Source organism: Bison bison, unplaced genomic scaffold (assembly GCF_000754665.1).
Source record: "Bison bison bison isolate TAMUID 2011002044 unplaced genomic scaffold, Bison_UMD1.0 scf7180017864033, whole genome shotgun sequence".
Classification (NCBI taxonomy): domain Eukaryota; kingdom Metazoa; phylum Chordata; class Mammalia; order Artiodactyla; family Bovidae; genus Bison; species Bison bison.
This window is the reverse complement of record NW_011494605.1, coordinates 858,546-882,833: the sequence shown is the minus strand read 5'-3', so window position 1 is coordinate 882,833 and position 24,288 is coordinate 858,546. Positions and strand designations below refer to the sequence as shown.

General features: G+C 53.8%; 1 protein-coding gene across 1 annotated transcript in view; it reads left to right on the top strand.

Annotated features, from left to right (window-relative positions):
- The window catches only part of TRABD2B (TraB domain containing 2B), a 221,788-nt gene that overhangs the window by 178,875 nt on the left and 18,625 nt on the right, over positions 1–24,288 (top strand). Inside the window, exons 3-4 of the mRNA XM_010834430.1 lie at positions 4,446–4,592; positions 11,164–11,338. Coding sequence (XP_010832732.1) covers positions 4,446–4,592; positions 11,164–11,338 — 322 coding nt within the window. The remainder of the gene's footprint in view (positions 1–4,445; positions 4,593–11,163; positions 11,339–24,288) is intronic.

Genomic DNA, 24,288 nt, shown 5'->3' with positions numbered 1-24,288 from the left:
GGACTGAGTTTCAAACTGCAGAGGATGGGTACAAGACAGGGAATGGTGGGGAAGGTCATGCGTGGGATTCGGGTCAGCATCCTACTCTCTGAAGTAGTTCTTGACTGTCTGCTCTTCAGCTGTGACCAAAGAGGCAGGGTCCCCACCCACCCCAAGCTCTCAGTCTAGACAGGGAACAGGGAATTACCTGAAATGGACACTTCAGTGGGATAAGTGCCAAGACCAAGGGGAGCTCGGGGGTCTGTGGTGGGGGTTGAGGGGAGTCTGGAATGACAGGCTTGGGTTTCAGCCCCAGTCTCATCACTCCTCAACTGTGCCACCCTAGGGGTGCTTCTTGAATGGTCTGATTGCAGTGATTTATCTCTAATATGTTAATAACAAACACTCCCTGCCTGTTTCTGGTAATTTTTCAAGGCTCTGAAAGAAAATGGATCTGGCAAGGTGCATGGGATGAATGTGGACTGTGCCAGTAGCCAGCTGGAAATCCAGCCCCGGACATGGTCTGGGGCACAGCAAAGGGTCCTCCGTTGGGGGTTGAGGAATAGCGAGCCCACTGTGCCCCCAGCTCACCGTGTGGCCTTGGGCAAGCTTCACCCTGCCTGCTCTGCACCCCTGTCCTTTCTCCTCTTCCATATGAAGAGGGCATAGGAAGAGATCAGTGGTTCTCAAACGAGGCTCCAGGGTACCTGCGGGTTCCACAGAGAAGCACTAGGTGCTTGTCACAGGGGTCACTGAGCCAGTGAGACTTCAAGCAGCCACTAGTCTGCTTCCTTTACATCAATCAGGGAAGTTTTCATTCCTATCCACTGCACATTTTGAGTTCCAGGCAAGGTTTCTTTGGAAAACAAGAACTATAGGAAAGGATTCCATGGCTACAAAAGGTTTGAGAAACCACTGGACCCTAAGGGACCTTCCAGCTCCAATCCAAGAATATTTAGGCCTAACTGTTTTATTCCAAGTTGTATTTGACAAGCATTTATTCCACACTTACTGCATGCCAGGACTGTTCTCAGTACCCTACAGACTGTGATGTGCTTCATTCACTAGAACGCCTCCCAGCTCCACGAAGGCCACATGTCTGCAGAAGTGACTCTGTGTGTCGAAGAGGGTCCAGGGAGACCATTTGCCCCCCAGCCAGGTCTTCTGAGCGCCTGAGCCGATGACCTCAGCACAGGCCAGGAGGTGCTGGCACTGAGAATCAGGGGCAGGTGTGCGCAGCACAGGGTGTGGCCACAGGAAGTCTGTGTGTCCCAGCCCCACAGAGGAGCAGCGCGCTCCAGCACGACATGGACGCTTTCGTCCCAGGCATGTGCTGGGCGGGAGGAAGTGCCTGTTGCTTTAGCGATGTCCAGGCCAACAGGGCCACTGCCTCCTGTGATCCATCCCCAGCCACCCAGCCGCCATCGACACCCCACACCAGGTGGCTGCAGATCAGATTTCAAGGGGAACAGCCAGAACCTGGCGGCCCGGAGAAGGCCCAGAGGTAGGCTGGTGGGACCTGACCTCATCTCCAGCTGGCTTATTAGAGGGAGTAGCCTGTGCTGTCAAGTTCCATGCACTCCAGCTCCCCTGCCCCGCTGGAAACAAAAGCCGGAGGGGATGGGCGGAGGTGATCTCACAAGCACAAGCTTGGTCCCGTTGCCCAAGACAGTATTTTCCCCAGACTTTGTGTACTTATGGCCTGAGTTTTCTGTTCAGATTAGGTGTTCTGGAACCACGTGGTGGCAGCGTGCCCCGTGCTGATGGAATGCCAGAGTTCTAGGGGCTAGTGTGAAGGATTTACGGAGCAACCTTGAATGATGAATTGACCACAGCAGGTGTCAAAGTGCTAAAGAAAGGATGGGTGACACCCTCCCTTTACCAGACACAGTGCTGAGTGCTGCCGATGCAAAAATACATAAGATGTAATTCCTATCTTCAAGCGGCTCATAACCTCAGTGGGGAGAGAGGTAGTGAAATAGTAGTTACAATCCGATGTTCACACCCTGCTGGAGGAAGCAGGGTGGGTCGCTCATCTCTCAGCACAGCTGTGCTGTGAAGCCTTCGCTCAGATGTCTGGGCCCAGCTGCAGGCACGTGGGCTCAGCTGGGCTCACTTGCTTGCCTGGGAGCTGGCTGGCCAGACCAAGACGACCTTGATGGGACAATGATGGAAGCAGTTGGGCTCTGCCCTGCACGCCTCTCACCCTCCAGCAGGCCAGTGTGGACTGTTCTCAAAACAATGTGGGCATGTGTGAGGCAGCGGCAGCAGGGCGTGCATAATGTTTTCTCCATTCGTCTGTGGAGGCTTGTGATGCTGGCCTCCACCTGTCACGTAGCAAGTCCAGAGTCAGAATGTGAGCGAGCTACCGAGGTCGCTGGCCAGGTGTATGTATATTGTTGTTATTCAGTCACCTGGTCGTGTCTGACTCTGCGACCCCATGGACGGCAGCACGCCAGGCTTCCCTGTCCCTCACCATCTCCTGGAGTTTGCCCAACTTCATGTTCATTGCATCAGTGATGCCATCCAGCCATCTCATCCTCTGACACCCTCTACTCCTTCTTGACACCCTCAATCTTTCCCAGCATCAGGTACTTTAACAATGAGTCATTTGTTCACATCAGATGACCAAATACTAGAGCTTCAGCTTCAGCATCAGTCCTTCCAGTGAATACTTAGGGTTGACTTCCCTTAAGATTGACTGGTTTGATCTCCTTGCTGTCCAGGGGACTTTCAGGAGTCTTCTCCAGCACCACAGTTGGAAGGCATCAATTCTTTGGCATTCTGCCTTCTTTACAGTCCAGCTCTCACAACCAAACGTGCCCACTATATGTATATAGGGAGAGATTAAGATTTGAGGCCATGACTGTATCATTCTACCACGCAGGGAGACTATGAGAGCTTTAGGGGGAGGCCTTCACCCAGCCCCCAGGTGGTCAGAGAATCTTCATGGAGGAGACATCTAAGCAGAGCCTGAAAGATCAAGTCTGGATCTGTAAGTAGTGGAGAGTAGAGGTGGGAGGTTTCTCATACTCAGGGAACAGCATGTACGAAGCACAGAGTCAGAAGATTGCTAAGTAGCTGAGCACTGGGAGACACAAGGGCTGGAAATAAGGTCATTGACCACAGCAGGGGCCAAGTCACTGCCGTGCATGCTCCAGTGAAGAGCTAGGCTTTTATCTTCAGGGCAGGAGGCATCCATGAAAACTTTGAGCAAAAAAAGAGAAAACTAAAGTCAATCAGATTTGTTTTTAAAAGATAGCTGTGGCAGAAGAATATGGTATCAATGGGAAGGGAGGGGGTTCTGCAAAAAAGCATGGGTTGCAGTGAGAGATGCCTGGGCCTGAATCAACGTGGACCAAGAGGCTGGGGTGGACCCTGTTTCCAGACAGGATGAGCTGGGCCTGAGCCCTGCCAGGTAGACTGGAGCTGGAAAAACAACAAAGACAGGAAGCCTGAGATTACCTCCTGATGCTTTACACAGGATTTGCAATTTGTTTTTCCCTCTCATTGTATTAAATAACCCGCTTTATGGTCAAGCTCCTCCCTTTTTTGACCAAAGGAGTCTGGGTGCACAGATATGTGGAGCTGGCTCTAGTCCCAGACATACAGAACTGGGCATGCCCCTTCCCCTCCTGAGCCTCAATTTCCCCACCTAAAATGAGACATTTTAGATCATGTCTCAGGGCCTTACGCCTTGGGCAGACCATGTTCTTTTAGAGCCATGGGGCTCAAATGCCAGAAGCCATAAGACTGCTAAAGAAGTTCCCAGGAAGCCTGTTAGAAATCCACAGCCTGGCTATACCTCCAAGTGATCCTGATGCCATCCGGTCTGGCTGGGCACAGCTGTGCCCCAGGGCCTGGCATGGTGGCCCAGAGCACAGAGGGGCTGGAGGAAACACGTGCTGAGTGGCAACACGGATCTGACTCAGGCCCCGGCTCCTAAGCCCTCTGCCCGGTTTAAGGATGGCTCCTGAAGGAGGTAGCATTTGGGTTGGGCCTTGATATCTAATGGGCTTTCTGGTTTCTGGTTCATTTGTTTGTTTTGCTGTGTTTGGGGTGCTTTTTGATTCCAAAATGAGTTTGTGCTTCTTCTAGAACTTTTCTAAGCACAGAAGAAAAGAGTCAGGAAAAAATTCACCCATCACTCCAAAACCCTGATGCAACTAGGATTCCCTTTGCCACCTTCTTCGCTAAGTTGATGCCCAGAGCAGGAGTGGGGACCAGTGAGGGCAAAGGGCTGGGGACGGGAGCAGGCCGAGTGTGGTGAGAGGCCAGGGAGTGAAGAGCGAAGGCCGTGGAGCATTCGAGCAGCACCAGCTCACGTCAGGCTCCCCTCATTCTCACACACCCTGTTTCAGGCCTGTGGCCCCAAAGTCCAGCGGGTGGAGGGCCCTCCCTTGAGGGGTCTGGGACTCAGCCAGGGGCCGTGAGTGCAGCCCTGACTCCTGTCCTCCTCTGCTCAGGTGCTGTTCGCCCTGAACCAGACTCTGCTGCAGCACGAGAGCGTGCGGGCTGGGAGCCTGCAGGCGCCCTACACCACCGAAGACCTCATCAAGCACTACAACTGCGGGGACCTCAACGCCGTCATCTTCAACCACGACACCTCCCAGGTGAGGCTCCTCTCCCTGGGCCCAGGCAGCTTCCAGGGCGCCAGTATAACCAAGGCTTCTAGGAAGGCATTTATTAGACACCTACTGTGTGCCAGATGCAGCTGGTGAGCAGGAGCTGTTGGCATCCCTGCTACAGATGGGGAAACTGAGGCTCAGGGAGGGGAAGAGACTTGCTCAAGGCCACACCGCTTAGTTGTCATGTTGTCAAGAGCCCCACTTGAGCCTGGTGTGTGTGGCTCTGGGACCTAGACCCTGGAAGCTTACCTAAGGATAGGGAACCCTCATCCAGGCTCCATGCAGCACCTGGGGAGATTAAAGTCCAGGGAAGGGAAAGCTCACAGGTGCTCAGAGCTTGGGCTTGAGTCCAGTCCAGGGTGCTCTGCCTCGATTCGAGTCCTAGAGCAAAGATTAACCCCAGGCTGGCCAGACGGTAGGAGGGAGTCAAGGAGCGGAGCATGGCTCCACCAGGTCTGTTCCCTTGGGATAATTCTGAGATACTTCGTAGGCAGTCAGGGCCCCCGTCCGTACCCTACCCGCCATGGACCTCATCACAGCCCAGGACCCTGCCACACAGGCCTCATTCTGAGGGTCTCTGCCACTTGTAGCCCTCCCCGCACCTTGCCCTTGCCCACTGCTGTGCCTTTGTTCAGCCTCCTCCCTCTGGGTTTCCTCCCGCGTGGCCGTGGTCTAGGGTCATCTCTTCCAAACCACTCTGATGCCCCAGAAGGATTTAGATATTCTCCTGGGCACCTCGAGGTCCCCTGTGCTTTCTGCATCTGGTGCTCAGTAATCCATTCATTCAAGAGGCGGCTGTATTAGTCAGAACAGGCCATCTCTCTGCTCAGGACACTGCAATTGCTCCCCATTTTTCTCAGGGTAAAGCTAGAATCTCTGTGAGGACCTGCACGGCTCCGTGACCTTTCACGTGATGGACCAGGTGTCTCTCACCCCATGTCCTCCGCCTCCCCCATCTACACGGGCCTCCCCGCTGACCCATGAGCCCACTTGCACACTTCGTCTTTGTACTGGCTATTTGCTGTGCCGGAAAGGCCTTTCCCCAGCTATCACCATGGCTCACCACCTCTCTACCTTCAAGATAGAAACTCACATGTTGTCGTCTCAGTGAGGAAGCCCAACTTCCTGGTCTAGAATTGCAGCCTACCTCCCACCTCCCCACCTGTCGCCTTTCTCCTGCTCCACTTTTCCTTCATGGCTTTTTATCATCTTCTCGCACACTTACATATCTCGATTCATTGATCAGTGATTATTTGTTGTCTGTCCATTCCCACTACAGCATAAACTCCCTGAGAGCAAGAATTGGGGTCTGTTTTATTCACTGATAACAAGCCTGGCACAGAACAGTACTCAGTAAATATTGGATGAATGAAAGAAATAATTTATAAATGCCAGTCACAGGGATATGGAAAGGGATGTGGCAGGGAGCCAGAGACAGCTGCCTTCAGAGGCTGGGAGTCTCTTAAGAGAAAAGGGGAGATTCAACAAGCAATGGCACAAAGCATGACCCTTGCTACAGGGGAGAGTGGAGGATGACCTTGGAGCCCATAGCAGGAGCAGGGATTTAGGTGGGCTTGGAGGTAGGGGTGGAGCAGGGCTGGGCAGAGATGGAAACATTCTTGCAAGATGAAAGGTCAGAGAAGAAACCTGCCTTGGCCACAGACAGGAGGCAGAAGAATGTGCCAGTGGAGGAAACCATCCTGGTGAGCTGGAGGCAAGAGAGAGTGGGAGGAGAGGTGAGAGTTTAGGCTAGAGGCATAACCTGGGACCCCACTAGAGCAAGGGCGTCTGGCCCACTCTCGTCAGGCTGCCCTGCACAGGGTGTGGCACAGAGCAAATATTAGTGAGCAATGCCACAAGGGCAAACGCAGGTGTGTGCTGTGCTTGGTGCAGAGCGCAGGAGGGAGGATCCGGAGGCCCTGCACAGGAGGCTGGGATTCCGGGTGCTCTGACTCTCACTCCTGGAGGAGAGAAGGAGGAGAACCTTGGCAGCATAAGGCTCACAGTTGCATCACCAGCCACTCACCCCATGATAGAGCCTGACCCTGCATTCTCTGCTGGGCAGAGGCTGATGAGCCCTGGGCAGCCAGGGAGCTGTATGCTTGAGGGGAACCTGGGGCAAGGGATGTGCAAGACAGAGCTGTGGCCACAGACAGCATAACACTCAACTGAGACAGGGAAGAGTGGGGTGACCCCCAGGCCTGACAAGCTCAGATTTTCTTTGCGCCTGTGCCCAGAACCACTGACACATCTCTGGCAGGTGAACTGCCTTGGAGGGTCTCTTCGCAGTGCCTATACTTGAAGTGGGTGAGAGGGCACAGGTAGATTCGCCCACCCAGATTAGAACAGCAACCCAGGGTGCACAGACAGAGTCTAGCCCTCACGGAAGGGACTAGGCAGCCCTGCCCCCAGACACAGACAAGCCTGACGTCAGGGTATCCACACTAAATCCAGGGCCCATGTGCTAACAGAGAAGGGCTCTGCAGATGGAGGCCTTGCAGGACCCAGGGGCTGGAGGGGAGCGGTCATCACCTGCAGTTGGGCAGGGCTTCAGGGAGAAGGTGATGTGAGAGTAGAGTCTTGAGTACCAGGCTTGAGAGTAGAGTCTGCCAGATGCAGATGAAGGCAGGGACTGGCAAGCAGAGCCAGCTGCGTGGCCAGTGCTCAGGATGGTGGGAGGTCCTGAGGAATGACCAGAAAGCAGAGGGCAGACCATGTAGGAGTGAGAATGCTCACTGAGGGGCCAACTTCCTGGGGTGTTTAAGCCAGACAGAAATGTGGTCAGAAAGTTGCCTCTGGCTGCAGTGCTGAGGTTGCTGGAGCAGCCTCTGGAGGCCGGGGCTGGACTGATGCAGGGCCCAGGATGGTAACTCTGGCAGACAGGGACCAGGCACACCTCACGCTTGGTCTGCTTTTTGATCTGCTTCACCTCATCCCCCTAACCCCACATCCCACCTTCAGAAATGGCTGAGGCCCTGGCCTCCCGCTGCTCTCCTATCATTAGCATTGTCAGTGTCCCAGATCAGCAGGGCAATCCACTGGGAAGCCTTCTCTGAGCCCCCTAGCTTGCATTAGGTGTAGAATAAATAAATAAATATATATATATATATAAAATTCATATTCAGATACTTTTGAGAGTGAAAGGTCAAATATAATTGAGTCAGAATAATTAATTAGCATGCAGCAATCTACCCTCGCCATTAACCAGGACTGTCCTGGGCAAACCAAGACACATGGCCACCCTATTAGGGGCCTCGTCCATGCTCCCACATCACTCACTGTCCTCTGAAAGCACACATTCCCCAATCTTCTGATCCCCCCACTGGCCATGAGACTCATCCAGGGCAGCAGACCCAGTCTGAGGTTTCTCTGGACCGAGGTTTCTCTGGCCTCCTAAGTGGACCGAGAACTGGACCCATGGAAGTTCTTAGAAGGTGTCTATGGATGGACAAGATAAAGAGAAGGGATGAGGTTGTGACATTAGCAGACCTGAGCACTTACCTCTAAACCACCCAGTCCTAGCTGAGGGTCAGGGGAGTCTCACAACCCTGCTCCAGTTCTGCCAGGCCCATCTACTCATCACTCCACCTTGGATCCATCATTCTAGGGCCCTGGGGACCTGGCACATCCTCTTTAAAATTTTTTCGTACGTCCTGCACTTGAACTTGTTGCAAGAGATTTAAGGCTCCCAACAAACCTAATGACATCATTAATTTGCTTCCATCCAGCCAGGCCTCATCCTTGGCATGGAGCCAGGGCCCATCAGCATGAAACACGCAGAGAATATCAGCCAGCTGCTAGGCAGCTCAGGGAACCAAATGGCTAACCCAGCCTTTTCACAACTTTGACATTGGACTTTCTGGTTCTTGTTCTTTTTTAGAAAGTAAATCTCCATAAGGAATGGATGGAGATTCAGCTTTCACAGATGCACGCTCATGTTTAGGGAGCCAAGGAGAGAGGGCTGGACACATCGCAGGTCCCAGGAAGAAGGCATATGCCTGGACCCTTGGAAGAAGGGAAGGGAAGCAGAACGCTGCCTTCATGCTCTCCGATGATTCTGAAGGCCATCTTTCTGTCATCTCCATCTCTGTGCAAGGCCACCCTTTGCTGTAGCCTCTGCCATCAGAGGGGAAAGATGAGGGAGCCAGCTCCATCCTGAGCTAGTTGTACTGATGTCTAGTCAAGATATCCTTTCTACCATGACAATGTAAATAGCGCTCATGTGACCAGTTTGGAAACTGAGTCTCGGAGAGGCCAAGTAACTTATAAGTTACGGTAGCCACCCAACTGGTAAATGGCAAAAGAGGGGTTCCAGCCCGAGCTGACCGGGCTGTCTGACCTCAGGACTTGCATTCACTATCTCCAGAGCTGTTGCCTGCAAGCCTAGTCATTCATCCACACATTCACCCATTGAAAAATAGTTATCGTTTGGTACAACATTGTCCCACATTCTCTTCCATACACAGGGAATGGAGAGGAGCCTGTGAGAGCCATGTTTCCAGGAATAACCCCTCTGAGTCAGTCTCTCTTGTGCTCCAGCCCCACTCAGAAGTCTGTTTCCTATAGTGGCATGAAGTCCAGGCGTGGCCCAGTTTGTCAGGGCTGCCAAGCATCTCTTCCATGATTAGGGGAGGGAGTAAGAACTCTGTTCCTTCATGTATCCATTTACCAAACAGTCTGCAAGCACCGACTCTTTGCTGGCCCTGATGGGCGCTCGGAGAGCTGCTGCATACAGCTCACCAGGTTGCGCACTGCTCAAGTGTAGGGAACACCCGTCACATCATTGTCTTGTTCCTCCTAGATCAGCATACCAGGCCTTTCTGGCAGAGAAGACCCTCCCCTCTCTCTTGGGGAATGTACTCATCCTTGGCCAGCAGACAGCAGAGGCAGAGGTCCCAGCCTCCCCTGAGTCCTTCTGGGTTCAGCCTCCATGGATACCACCATTTTCCTCAGGAAAAGGGTTGAAAACTCATCAGCGACTCTAGAAGCCATGTGACTGGGCTGAAACCTGCAGGAAATTAGTCTTCTCATGCCACACGCTCCATCTGCTGGTCCACCAGTCATCTAGGCCTTGGGTCTGTGCTTTGGGCCTGGGTTGGTGGAGACAAGAGTGATGAAAGGGGGGACTCCAGGTGGAAGACATTCTGTGAGCAAGGGCTTGAAGGTTAGAGTGGCACCAGTGGGTTGTGGGGAAAGAGAGTTCATTCTGATTCATGGCCTCAGGTTCCTCGGTCCATGGCTTCCTCTCCTGCCCCACCCACACGCTGAAGGACACAGTCCTGGAGCACTGGATCCACCATCCAGGTTAGAGAGGCAACACAGTGGGAGTGGGGAAGGACAGCACATCTTTATATTCAAGGCTCCAGAAACCTGTGCTGGTCACCGACTTTGTGCCGGGCATTGAGGGCCTAGGAATGACACACGTGCTGTCCCTGAACTCAAGGAGCTCTGTGCCTCGTTCAAGAACATGTCAGAGATGCTGGCCTTGGACCACGTGGCTGGGTGTGGACATGGGACTGAGAGCCAGGAAATATGGATAGTTCCAAGCCAGATTGTTGAACAAGCCATCATTATGGGAGGAGGCCTTAGTCCTGGAGCTGAAGTTTTCAAGGAGGGATGGAGGGTTTGGGTTACACCCTGGGAAGTGGCAGAGCTGGGGATGGGAAGATAGTGGTGGCAACGGAAAGTAGTCAGCTAGTGCTCATACATTGGGAAAACCAAAGGCTATGACCCCTCCTCTAACCTCTTTGGAGGGGGATGGGCTAAAAGGTGTCCATGACAGCACCCATCATGTCATGCAATCTGCTGCAGTATCATCAGTCCCACCTTGTAAATGAGGAAACTGGGACTCAGAAAAGTTTAGTAACTTGGCCAAAATCCCACAGCATCAGAACAGGGCCAAAGCCCAGGTCAGCCTTTCTGTTATACCAGGCAGGCAGCTCAGCTGACCCGCTACACCTGAAAATCTGCTGAACCAGATTTGCTGTTCATGCCAGTGACAGGCTCAGTGCCACAGGGAGAGCCTCATGACCTCAGTGTCTAGAGGCTGAAGTTCAACAAGGCGGGAGTGATACGTTGAGTGAGGGCGGCATCTGGGGCTCCCAGCCTGACTCTGTTATTCCGTTAGCTGTGTGACTCTCCACCTGTCTCTGGACCTTGTGCTCTTCTTCCTTTATTCATAAAACTGGGATAACAACAGTCATCTCAAAGCATCTTGGAATTGATGAAAAACATCAGTTACCTTAATAAAGGTAAGTAGCCCAGACAGTCAAGAATCTGCCTGCAAAGCAGGAGACCCAGGTTCGATCCCTGGGTCAGGAAGATCTCCTGGAGAAGGGCTTGGCAACCCACTCCAGTATTCTTGCCTGGAGAATTCCATGGACAGAGGAGCCTGGCGGGCTACAGTCCATGGGGTCTCAAAGAGTCGGACACGAGTTAAAGAGACTAATACTTTGCTTTTCACTTCAACCTGGCCCCACACTGGGCTGTGTGTGCTTATTAGAAGCCCTCCTTGCTCCAGAAAGAACTGAAGGCAGCCTCTGTCTTGCCTTTACAGCTGCCCAACTTTATCAACACCACCCTCCCGCCGCACGAGCAGGTCACAGCCCAGGAGATTGACAGCTACTTCCGCCAGGAGCTCATCTACAAGAGGAATGAGCGCATGGGGAAGAGGGTCATGACGCTTCTGCAGGAGAACGAAGACAAGATCTGCTTCTTTGCCTTCGGAGCAGGTTTGGGCCGGAGTGGGGAAGGGATTGTCTGCAAAATCCTTCAGGGCTGAGAAATTTGCTGGGCTGTCTACTTTATAAAAGGAAAAGTTGAGGCCCAGAAAGAGCAGGAAAAGCCACCTAGTGTTCAGCAGAGCTGGGATCCAAAGCAAGTCCTCTAACTCTGGTCTAGGGTTCTGTTGTAACAGTCCCCATGGGCAAGGGCAGTGACTGCTGCCAAGAGCAGGGCGACTTCTGTGGCAGCTTTATGCCCCGGAGGCCATGTTGAGAGGCCAGAACTGATGCCAGCTCCCAGTGTCCAGCCCAGCCTTGGGCCCACCCTGCAGAGCAAAGGCCAAGATGGTGAGGGCCATGTGGCCCAGTCGGGGAGAGGGCAGCTCTGGCATCCCACAGCCCTGGCTTCAGATCCCAGCCCCCTCTGGGTGGCATGGCCTCAGCAGGCTCTAGGACTTCTCAAAGGCTCAAGTCTCTCTTCTATGAGTGGGCAGTGATGGCAATAATTATGTGATGAGTTGAAAAGACCTACCTTCCCAGATGACTCTAGTGGTAAAGAACCTGCCTGCCAATGCAGGAGACACAGGGAGACAGAGGTTCAATCCCTGGGTCAGGAAGACCCCCTGGAGAAGGGAATGGCAACCCACTGCAGTATTCTTGCCTGGAAAATCCCATGAACAGAGTAGCCTGATGGGCTACAGTTCCTAGAATCACAAAGACTCAGACGTGACTGAAGCAACGTAGCACCCACACACACCTTGTAGAAGAGTCATAAAGATCAGTACCATGGCGGAGTAACTCAGGGGCAGCCACAGTTGTCGGCATCATTATGATGATGATGATAAATACAAGTTTTATCATCACCGGATTCTCAGCTGCGGGACCTGCTCAGCCTCGCTCTCCCTGTTCCTCTCTTCTCTGTCTCCTGCTTCTTTTCTCTCACTCTTTCTTTCCTTCTTCTCCATGGCTGTCTGCTGAGGACAGCGCTGTCCACATTGGGACCAGGATACCGCATTTACCTCCTTGTCAGCTTTTGCTCCAGAGCTGCAAGACAAACGTTATTTCTTCTTATTCATGTTACTGGCAGTTTGGGCTGAATGAATTCACCTCCTGTTTTGTGAGAATTAAACAAGGTGGTTGGCTGCCCTCTCTCTCCTCCCTACCCTGGCTGAATACCCACACGCTGCCTGCCTACATCAGGCTGAGTTGGATCAAGCCAAGCAGTCTATCTAACACAGAAGGGCTTTTATGGACATCCTGATTCATTACTGGAAGTCTTCCCCATCCTCACCCATTCAACTCCGAATAGCTAAAGGGCAAGAGCCAGGGTTCGTGCATCTCCAGTGGTCTCCCCTCCCTGCAGCCCCCAGCACAGGAGAGGCACACGGGAGGGCCTCAGAAACACAGGACTTCTGTGATGGCCTCTTTAGGGCCACACCTGCAACTGGACAGAGACTTCTGGGCTCGCATTGAGGCTGTTCCATGGCCTGATGTGGCCTCTGCCCCCCACTTGGGCAACCACAGTTTACTCATCTAAGTACAGAGAGCCAGGATTCACTTGGGCCATCTGTGATTCCAGGAGCTATAAAACAGACTTCTGAGGATCGGGAGGGATTCCTGTAGCAGTGGGAGAGGCTTCCTGAAGGAAGCAGGAGAAGCAGGACTTTGACTGCAGGACACCTGCTGGGGACCTGGCCCAGCTCCCTAGCTCACCCCTCCCTCACTCACCATCCCAGCCCTCCCCCCATGGGCATATAGGCAGAGTCCCTGGGCTGGAAAGGCCCACAGCTGACCATGAAAGAGGAACCACTCGGAACTCAGCTAGCCCCCAGGCTCCTTCCCTGGCCTAAGAGAAGCCCCTAGAGATCCCAGTCATTGAGGGAGGCCAGTTAGGGACCAGCATTCTGCACGAATGCTGCCCCACCTTCCCCCAGGCTCAGGACCAGGCACCCATGGGCTGGAGGTGGCTAACAGCAGCTCCTTTCTGTGAGTGTAGAAATAGGAGAGCCTAGAGCTGAAAAATCACAATGGCCTGGGCAGCCCCTGACACTGAAACCCCGAGCCCAAAGGGCACAAGTGTCCACTCAGGCACAGGCCAGCATGCACGCCTCCTGCCGGCCTTCAGGTTCTTCCCTGTCTCTGAAATTTCGCTGATTCATGATCAGTTCTTTTGACAGACCACCCAAAAGACCTCACACCTGTCTACTGTGTCCATCCTCCCGACCACTGTCCTGGCCCAGTCAGTTCCATCAGCTCCAGGCTCCTGGTCCTCTCTCTGCTTCCAGTCTGCTTCCCACAGTGGAGTGGGTGAGCGGTGCTGGGTCTGTCTCCCACCCGTGCCCTGAACTCCGGGAAGGCAGACTCCACTTAATCATCCCTGTGTTTTTAGTAGCACCTAACAGTTTCAAGCTCGATGAATATATGGAGGAATGTATGAGTGAAGGGAGGAATAGATGGACGAATGTTGACCAGATCCTCCAGTCCTGGTCTCCTGGGCTAGGCCAGCAGTAAAGCCAGGGCAGTGGGAGCCCCACCCTGGCTCTCAGAGACCCTCTGCCCTGTAGCAGCGGGCCCAGGTTGTGGGCCAATCTTGCCAGTTCTGGCTCAGCCATACCTGGAGCAGAAGGCCTGTTCAGTGCTGCACTTTTACCCTTATCCTAAGAATTTCAAAGCTGGACTCAGCCTCCAGCTCAAGCTTGCCCACCTCATCGCAGCCATGGGCAGGCTGAGTTCCACAGAGGCCAGGACATGGGTGAAGCTCATGGCGAGTTGGGGGTAGAGCCAGGACGAGTGCCTGGTTCTGGAGCTGTGGTCAGGGGCTCTGCTCTCACAGGCAGGCAGGGAGCCAGCTGAGTGGACCTGTGACAGTCAGTGTGATGGCATGGGACCCATCCTACGTAACTCGTGGTGACAAAAATCCATGCCTGCCTCGCTGTGTCCTTATGTCCATGTAGCTCCTGAGTCCCATGTCCTTTGGCAGGCTGAGGATGTATATGCAGGGACAGGCTAAGCGCTCTTCGATGGTCTGCAAACTACAGGTTCCCCCGCTCCAGGGCACCCTCTGGGTGCCTGTTCCATTTCAGGCCTTCCCCAACCCCCAGGCACTGGGGACCTGAGTCAGCCTCACTCAGGGCCCATGCCCTGTCCAGCCCTCAAAGGAGGTACAGGGCCCCTGTGGCTGTGGGAGGGAGGGTCTGTACCCCTGGAAATATGATTCTCTATCCCCCAACAGGCGTCTGCTCATGCAAAGTTTTCTCAATCCAGTTTCATGGATGTCCCTAGGAAATAGCTTAGGATACAGACACATAATTATAAGCCATTTCACCTCCAAGACCTCAGTCTCTCATCTGTAAAATGGGGATAACACACCTGCCTCATTGGACTGTGCCAGACGTGCTTTAGGTAGCGGCATTAAACTCTCTACTGCGGTGGATGGACCCTTATCCGAAAGGCTCTACTGAGGGCCAGCCCCACCATTACAGGCTCTTAGATGGCATCACCCCTGCTCTGTGCAATAATCCCAGGAGATGGGAGCTATTATACTCATTTTGTAGGTAGAAATAAGGCCCAGGGAGGATGAATGGCTTCCTCAAGGCCACAGGCAGGCAGACCTTCAACCTGAATCCTGGCCTCTTGGGTCTTCTTCCAGGCCATTCCCCACCTTCCAGACATGGTGCCCTTGCTGTGTACTTCCAGAAAGGTTGACAATATTGTGGGAAAGTGTCTTTCTATCTGGCACATCCCATAGAAGAGTACTGTCCTTGGTGTCTGTGATGTTTCTGTATCCAGGCGCTGTTTGACCTCTTCTGGAGGTTATTCAGCAGGTTCAGGGGCAGTAAGGGTGTGCACATGTGTGACAACTCTAAACAGGCCCAGATGGAAGTCCCGCCTCCCTGTGAGGTGGCTGTGGCCAGGGTGCAACTTCAGATGTTCTGAAAGGATCCAGGCCCCTGCCTTGGAAGGGTATATTGGCCTGGGGTTGGGAGAAAGAAGGGCTGATTCCCAAATGCCGGGCCCATGCAGTTTGGCAAGTGAACCTGAGGGTCCTCAAAGAGCCAAGTGTGTTCCTGGATTTCCTCTGGTCTCCACATAACTGAGAAAAATAAGTACAAGGTGGTGAATTTTTTGTTAATGAAACATTCAGTTTATAAGCTTATCTTATATTCTGAAATCATCTTCTTTCTACTGTGTTTGAAGATAAACATCTTTTGCTTTAAAAAAAAAAAATGATGGTGATATGAGACAAATGGGGCTTTCAGAGGCCCTCGGGAAAGTGGAAAGTTGGTAACTGTATTGTTTCCCCCTCACCCACCATTTCTTAAGATAGAATCTGGAACAGAGTGCATAATGTAGGGGCTGGCTGGCAGAGCTGGGCTGGAGACAGGAGCCAAAGTAAAGGGTAGACCAGTTAACCTGCAGGGCCTGTTCATTTTGAATTCTGACAGCCAGTGGTTATCATATATCCTGTAACCCTAGCATGCAACAATCTGAATATAATTCTAACTTCTGACTTTCCAAATTCCTTGGACCCTAACAGCCTGTTGTTCCAAGATTATGTGGTTCTGATATCCCAGCCTTCCATCATCGTAGCATTCTAACCCTCTCACAGAGTTTTCGTCAATCACTCTTGAATTCTTTGGAAGGAGGATGGGGCTAAGAGCCCTCCAGGGCCTGGAAATCCCTCCACGTGGGACTGTTGCCACCTGCCCCCTACCAAGGAAGCGGAAGTCCAAGCTTCTGCTTCTTCAAACCTAATCTGCTTCTTCAAATCTAAAGCAGGGTTTGAAGAGTCTAAAGCCAGGTTGTGGGAGCACCAGAGACAGAGGTGCTGTACCTGTTACCCCGAGCACCGGGCCAGCCTCTCTCACACCCCAGCTGAAGCAGACCCATAACCAGAAACACACCGATGGGGCCAAGACACAGAAGTTGATTCATGATGAAGACTTGGGCTTGAGGAAGGGAGAGACAGAAACCCAACACATTGAACACCAGTAACATTTAAAAATTAATAACAGCAGCCATTGCTCCTTGGAGAGTGGGCACCATCCTGCTTGAAGAACACCCATATCCATCAGTTCATGTGGCTCTCATGTCCTCAGTGCCTCTTGGAGGGAGACAAAATGATATTGATTATTCCCTTTGGTGGGTGGATAAATCGAGGTACAGATAAGTAGAGCAAGAATCTTAGAACTGAGTGAAACAGTGGTCAACAATGACTAGGCCGTTCTTCCTGACAGGCAGTCTCCACCAAAAAGTCATTTAGCTGCTACTCTGTTCACCTGAGAATGCCCTTCCCTTCTCCTGCCTGGACCTCCTCTTTGGGATTCCCCCAGTCCCACAGGATTTCCTAATACAACTCTGTTCATGCTTAGCACATTTGTCATCTACTCTTCTAGGAGGGAAGGTAAGTCAGAGAAGGCTTCCTGGAGGAGGTGAGAACTGGCAGGTTGAAATTTCCCTGATGCAGGTTCAGCTGCCTTCCAGTTCCTCTTCCAGTTCATCCCCACAGTCCTCAGGACAAGGCCCATACCCACCTCCTTCCCCCACTGGTTGTCCACTTGGGTGCCTCCAGAACAAAACCCCTCAGCGCTCATAGCCAAGCACAGAAGAGCACACACAGCTCACGCGGGGCCCTGGAGACCTTGGAAACAAGGGGCCCAGCAAACAGCACACACCCAGCCACTTTTCTCCTCTCCCGGGCAAACGCCGATCACCTGCCATACTCCACCTTGGAACGTGAGGCCACACAGCATCCAGAAGTGTTTCAGAATTTCCAACGGTGTTTCAAAGGGCCCTGCCGCCCCACCATATACACATCTGGCAGCTGGCACGCTTGCTCTGGGCTGCAGTCCTTGGCCAGAGTCACCCTTCCTGTTTCAGCCCAGAGCATCCAGCCAGTTCGAACATCCCATCTGCTAGCTCGTCCCTAACTGGAGCCAACCCTGTACTCTGGACTAGGCTGGAGCTCTGTCTGTGAGCCAGGGGGCCCAGATGTCAGCTTCGGGCTCAGCACTCCTGCTGGACATGTGGGGAAGGCAGGAAGAGAAGAGAGTGTCTGGGCTTCAGACTCAGACTGCCTGCATGAGGAGCCCAGTGCCTCTCCTCACAGGAAGGAGCCTGGATAGACCAGGTACTTGGCTTCTCTTGACCCTCAGAGTCCATCTAAGAGGAGCCTGGCATCACTGGGCAGCACGTGTGTGTCTCAAAACATGGTGCAGTGCCATCACTCAGCACACATGAGCTCTTGCCTCATCAGTATTGTTTCAAAGCCCAGAGCCCCCAGGAACAGGACTCCGTCCAGGGGAGTGCAGGGCTATGCAAGGGCAGAAGTGCTCGGTGGCCCCTGAGGACCCAGCAGGGACCCTGGAGAGAGACCCCCACGGCCAGTCTCAGCTCCAAGAGACAGTGAAGCTCAGGAAGTGTCCCTGCCCACGTGTTGGCCAACAGGGTGCTCTCCTGGGGTGCATTCTAGGAGAACAGGGTTTCCTTTAGGTACCCCTGAGGCTTCAGGCCCTTAGGGTACAGGTTCGTCAGAAAACCCCAGGCTTGCATCCTCACCATGGGACGAGAGGGGGGCCCAAGGAGGAGGCCGGCCCCTCCCCCAGGCTGCATCCTGTCCCTTCCTCTTCAGCCCCGTAGCCCCTGGCACCCCTCCGCCGCCGCCTGGCTCACTCTGTCCTGCAATTGTTTGTGCGCCCGTCTCCCCTCTGCACTGTAATGCCCTCCAGGGTGGGGACCGTGTGCCTCAGCTCCTGGCACAAAACTGGGTGCAGGGAGACATCATCTCCGTCCTCACAGAACTGACAAGGCCCCAGTCCAGCCCTTCCTGGCCAGTAGAGCTGGAGAAGGAAAGCTCAGCGCTGCCAGTTTCTCAGGTGGACCCTCCTTCGGAGATTCGAAGCCCCAGGGTATCCCTCATCGTCCGTCCACCCCCAGGTTCATCCGTCTAGCCCTCCTGCCACACTTCCTCAGGAAAACAAACACTGCCATTGCTTGATACCCAGCAACTGATCCTGGCAGTGAGATTAGCACTTAAAAGTTCCCCTTGCATTAATTTCAGACAGAACATAAATATGGGCTTGGACTCCCTCTTCTAGGAAGAGAAAATTGGAAACCCGTTGGACTCACTGGAGAGAAAACGTGTGCTGGCCGAGGGGAGCCCATGTTACTCTGGAGCCTTTGTGGGAACATCTGGTTCCCCCTCCTCCCCTCCGCCGGGCCCCCCAACACTGTCTTAAAATTACCCTGTTAATTGGAATATTCTTTGCACTGAACACTCACACACTTTCCTCTCCGATCTGGTGATCCCAGCAAGGGACACATGTTTCTGATGATGCCCTGCCCCCAAAACATGAGCTCGGGATCCCTTGTAGCCACCGGCACTTCAGAGTGGGTGTACAGCCCATGCAGCGAGCTAGGACATCTCTGGATGGAAGTCCAAGCTTTGCCTTTGCTGGCTGTGTGATCTTGAGCAGGCCTTGTCTACTCGCTGAGGTCCAGTTCCCTCATCTGTAAACTGGGGGTACCTGGAAAGGCTGCTGCAAAGGTGAAATGAATTAATGTTTGAAAATTATTGTGGCCCAAGAGACTCACTGAGGAGGAGGTTATGTTCAAGTAATCACAAGATAGAATCATGAAGATTCTATCATGGGAGATTCCTTTGCAGGAAAACTGAGACTTAGAGAAGGGAAGGCAACTGTCTGAGATCACAGAGCTGGTTGACTGTTGAGCCAGGTGGTCTGTCCTAACCTCCGGACAGGATTATTAGCTCTGTCCTACCCTTTCTTTCGTCTCAGAGGACTAATGGGAGCTGTCAGACTGCCCAGCTGATGGGTAGGGACTTGTTGTTTAGTCACTAAGTCTTGTCCCACTCTTTGCAACCCCATGGACTGTAGCCTACCAGGCTCCTCTGTCCCTGGGACTCTTCCAGGCAAGAATGCTAGAGTGAGTTGCCAGTTCCTTCTCCAGGGGATCTTCTTGACCCAGGGATCAAACCCGAGTCTCCCCCTCATTGGCAGGAGGGTTCTTTGCCACTGAGCCACCAGGGAAACCCGGGATAGGGACTCAGCCCAGCCTATGCTCCGTTCACTGAGCTTTGTGCCCTGGCGTAGGCCTGCTTATGCCTGGAAGAAGGGGAAACTGTCTCTGCACTAAAATGTTGTGGAGCTCTGCCTATTCAGAGCCAAACTCCTTCCCTGACTGTATATGATGTCTTTTAAGCGATGCTCTGGCTTGTGGGGTCAGGGGACATACGCACCAAGCCAGCCCACCGTTTGTCAAACCTATAATCCTCCTCCAGGCCCTTGTTCCTTCTCTTGCCTGTCCCTCCTGCCCAAGCCCGTATATCTGTTTGAATCCTCCCCTTCCAGGGCTCTTCCTCCAGGAAGCCTTCCCTGATGCCCTCAGTGTCAGTCTCTCCTTCATGCCCTTTGTTTTCATTGCTGGATTCTCCTTTGCTTCTCATCTCTTTCTCCCTTCTCTCCCTCTTTGTATATCTTTCTTGCTGTCATGGCATCTCTGCTTTTCCTTCTCTCCCTACTGTTGTCTCTGGGTCTCAGGTGTAGCCTGCATCCCAGCCCCTGTCACCTCATCTCTTCTCCTCTGTCTCCTTGTGTTCTGGAGCTCTCCCCCTCCCCTGTCTGTCTTGAGTGTTTCTCCTTTCTCTGCCTCTCTCCGTGTGTCCCTCTCCCTCACTCTGCCTCAGTGGCTCTGTGTGTCCCACTCCCTCTCCGCCCCCCTCTTCTGGTTCACGCAGCCTCAGTAAATGAAATGGGATGTGCCTTCCTGCAGAGAGCTGGCCAGAGAGCAGCTGTCAGTGCTGGAAGGAGCTGCTGAGCGGTGGCCAGGAGACCCCGGGAGCCTGGGCAAGCTGAGCAGGCTAAGTTCCGACACCGAGGGGCCCTTTTGGAAACTTTCCACACCTTCCCTACAGGTTCCAGAATGGGTGTGGTGCCTTTTTCAGGATTTGTGACCTTGGAGGCAAGCCCAAACCCTGTCTGCCAACCCCTGGGACAGCATGCCCCAGGACCTGGCTGGGGCTGTTCTAAGCCAAGCTCCCAGGCTCTGTGGGGAGCATCACCAAGGGGTCGGGGCAGGGTTACAAGGGGAGGGGATCCTCGAGCTCAGGTCTCCTGGAGATAAGAGATCATGGAAAGGATATGGACTAACAGATCCTGTTATTCATTCATTCAGCAGACATTCATGAAGCCACCACCATGTGCCAGATTTGATCTTAGCCTTGGGGACAAAGATAGATCAGGCACGGTCCCTCGCCTTCTCAAAGCTCTTGGTCTCCACTCCAGGGGCTTGTTGGGAACTCGTTCTGACAGAGGAAGCTCTGAGGTGTGGGGAGCTCATTCCAGCCGCGGTGAAGAGAGTGAACTGGAGAGAGTGGGGAGGATGCTACATGCAGTGATTCTGGCAGAATTTGGTGGTGACCTGGGCCAGGGTTGAGCACGGTTCAGAGGGATTTGGGGAACTCTGGTGACTGATGGTATGAGGATGAGGAGAGAGAAGAAAGGGCAAAGATGCATCCATCTGACAAGGGTAGCAGAGCTCAGCTGAGACACACCCAGGAGGGGAGGGTGAGGCTCTGGGGAAGTTGGGTGGGAGATGCTCAGGAGGCCACTGGACAAATGGGTCCGGGCTAGGACAGCGGGTCCTGAATAGCAGCTGTGGTCAGGGACATCTCAGTGACAGCACTGTGGTCACTGAAACCATATGAATGGATGGATTCACATTCCCTGGATTGTGAATAGAGTGAGAAGAAAAGAAGGCCGTGGACGGCGTTCACAGGGGCACCCACATTTATCAGGCAAGGGAAAGAGGAACCCACTAAGGGGACAGAGAGGAAGCAGTGAGAGCTATGAAGAAAACAGGACAGAACAGTGCTGTGGTGTCCTGGGACACCAAGCCTCAAAGAGGGAGAGGAAGGGAGTGGCGATGGGAACCCGGGGTCAGAAGTGAGGGCTTCCGCTGGACAGTCCTGGGGCAGGAACCCCATAGGAGGGGGCCTCCTGCAGGAGCTGCCCCTTGCAGGGGGCAGACACCCCCCACCCTGGAGGGAAGGAGATGAAGGCCCGTAAGGCTTATAGGAATTCGAAAAAAAAATTGCTGATTGCTTCCTACTTCTCAAAGTATCTGAAGTCTTCTGTTTGGGGTCTTACCATGCACAGTAAGGGTCTGGAGCTACTGAGGCTGAGGGAGCAGACAGGACACAGACCAGACACTGAAATGTTGCCAGGCAGTGCTCAGGACCCAGCCAGTGTCCCACAAGGCTTGGGCCCCTCTGAATGCCCCCTCCATCAGCTCCAGGAATGCTCCTTTCAGAGCGGCCACACGGCCACCTGCTCCGATGCAGCCTGGGGTGCCCTGTTTTCCCTGTGGCTCTTGGCGTCTTCTGTGTGGACCACTGCGGGGCCCAGAGGCCCCTGTCTTTAATGGGTCTCCATGGACGCAGGGAAGGAATGGCCTTTGCTGCCAAGAGTGGATTCCGAGAGCTGCGGGTAGGGAGTTCCTACAGCCTATGCGCTGGAGGCTGCCACACCGGGTGCCCCTCCAGCCCAATCACGCATGGGGGCAGGCAAGGGTGGTGTCAACTCGGTGGCCCCAGCCCAGGACTGGCTCAGTCCCTTGCTCAAAGGTGCACGCTGGGCTTTTCCAAAGGATGTTCACTCCTCCTGCCTCTTAGGACTTTATTATAGCCTCCCTTAGAAGGCAGCCACAGGGACCCAGGCCCATCTGACATACAGGGAAACTGAGGCAGGTGGCAGCCGATTGCCTGGGATCACATAGGGGAGACTCACAGCCTTGGCAGAATCCTCTGTGTTCCACCCTAACACTGGGTCAGGGCTCACTGGGTCAGATGAGCCTCACTGACCTCCTAGCCTTTGCACATGCCCTTACCCCTGCCTGCCGCTGCCCCACCCTCATCCTCACCTAGCTAACTCTGATCCCATCCCTCAGCTAGCGATGCCTCCTCCAGGAAGTCTGCCCTGCCCCCAGGTTGAATTAGAGGCCTCCTGAGTGCCCGCACCACCTCCTGTGCTTCCCTTAGCATCATGCATACCCTGGATCAAAAGACCTTGATTCTCAAGACCATGAGTGCCTTGAACAGGTCCCTACCTGTTCACCACCATCCAGCTCTGGATATGCACTCACTCGGTGTTTGTCAGATAAATGCAATGAATAAGTAGAGAAGAGGAAGGAGAGGAGGAGGGAAGGAGAGCACAATTTCATAAGGGTCTCTGGAGTCCCCGTGAGCGTGGCAGCCAGGGGAGCATGTGGTGCAGCCCAGTCCCTCCCTGTCCACAGAGACCCTGAGAGTGTCCAGGTGTAAGGGGCTTGCCCAGGGCCCCAGAGTGAGTGTGGGGGGTTCCATCAAAGACTCAGGTCATTCCCAGACCTGTGGTTCACAGTGACCCAGAGGTGGGATGTCAGGGACTGTGGCAGGTCACAGAGAGGGCGACTGTCAGGTGGGGGGCTTGCTGGGGCATCTTGAAGCCAGCCCAGAGGTGTATAGGCCTGGCTGGTGGGGGTGCTTCTGGGTTCACCGCCCCACTTCCCCATCCAGCTGCTGTGCAGTCCCAGCCTCCCTCCCTCCGTTTCCCAGCAGCCTGTCCACCTCGTGCTTGCTCCCTGGATCTCCCTGGGGCTGTCAACATGCTGACCTCCCAGCTTCCCACCTGTCACCATCCATCACAGGCAGTTAGAGTGAGAGTGCAAGAATTTCCCCTCAGGTTCTGGGGTGAATGATGAGCCGGAGAGGAGCGAAGTGCCCACGGGTGAGGGGCTGCAGGCAGGACTCGGGCTGGGAGGCTGCAGGGCCACCACCTCTCTGCCTACATTGAACAGTGGGGAGACTGAGGACCAGCTCGGAGGAGGGGCCAACTCCCAGCAGGGACTGGCCTCTCGAGGGGCCTCCCTAACTGGAACCTGGGAGAGCCTCCACCGTATTCCCGGATCTCAAACCTGCATCCCGCCTGAGGGCCAAACCTGGTCTCATCTGGGGCGGTGGGTCAAGTGATTCACTTCTGTGTTCTCAGGGTCTGCTCCGGGGCTGGTCACAGCAAGGGTGTCATAAAAGTCTGTCGGATGAATGGTTAGGGGGTGCAGGTGAGATGGAGACCAGCCCCCTCCCCTTCCAACACACGAGTGAGTGCTAAGTCGCCTCAGTCATGTCCAACTCTTTGAGACCTTATGGACCGTAGCCCACCAGGCTCCTCTGTCCATGGAATTCTCCAGGCAAGAATACTGGAGTGGGTTGCCATGCCCTCCTTAAGGGAGTCTTCCTGACCCAGGGATTGAACCCGTCTCTCTGCCGTCTCCTGCACCGGGAGGTGGGTTCCTTTCCACTATTGCCACCTGGGAAGCCTGTCTCCCAACACACAGAATCCTACTACTTTCTCCTTCCCCAGAATCTTACACCTCAGTGAGTCTTCAGGGACCACCCCAGGGCCTGGGTCACAGTGTGTGATCCATAAATATTGGATAGATGGTGAACAAACGAATCTTCAAAGTCTTAGATCCAGACAACGCGTGCTGAGCGTGTGTGGGGCAGTGGCCACGTGGTCCTTGCCTCTTGGAGTCTAGTGAGGAGACAGACATGCACACACAGAACCCCGCCTCCATCTCCCTGCTAGGGAGGGAGACTTGAGTTGCTGGTGGAACTGACAAAGATGAGCCGTAAACCTGTTGGACCTTGAGGCCTATTGGAGGATGTTTTCTCAGAGCTGGTCCCTGTGTGACTCCTGGAAGCTGTCCCTGCCTGGACAGTCCACAGCTGGGGTCAGCTCGATGGTGTGGGGGACAGTGATGAAACAGGAAACACAGTGAGCCTTTACTGCATGCCAACCAGTGTTCCTGGAGTCCTTACAACAACACTCGAGGCTGCTAGTACAATCGTTACCACTTTACAGATGGGAAAACTGAGGCACAGGGCGGTACAACGGATGAGCAAC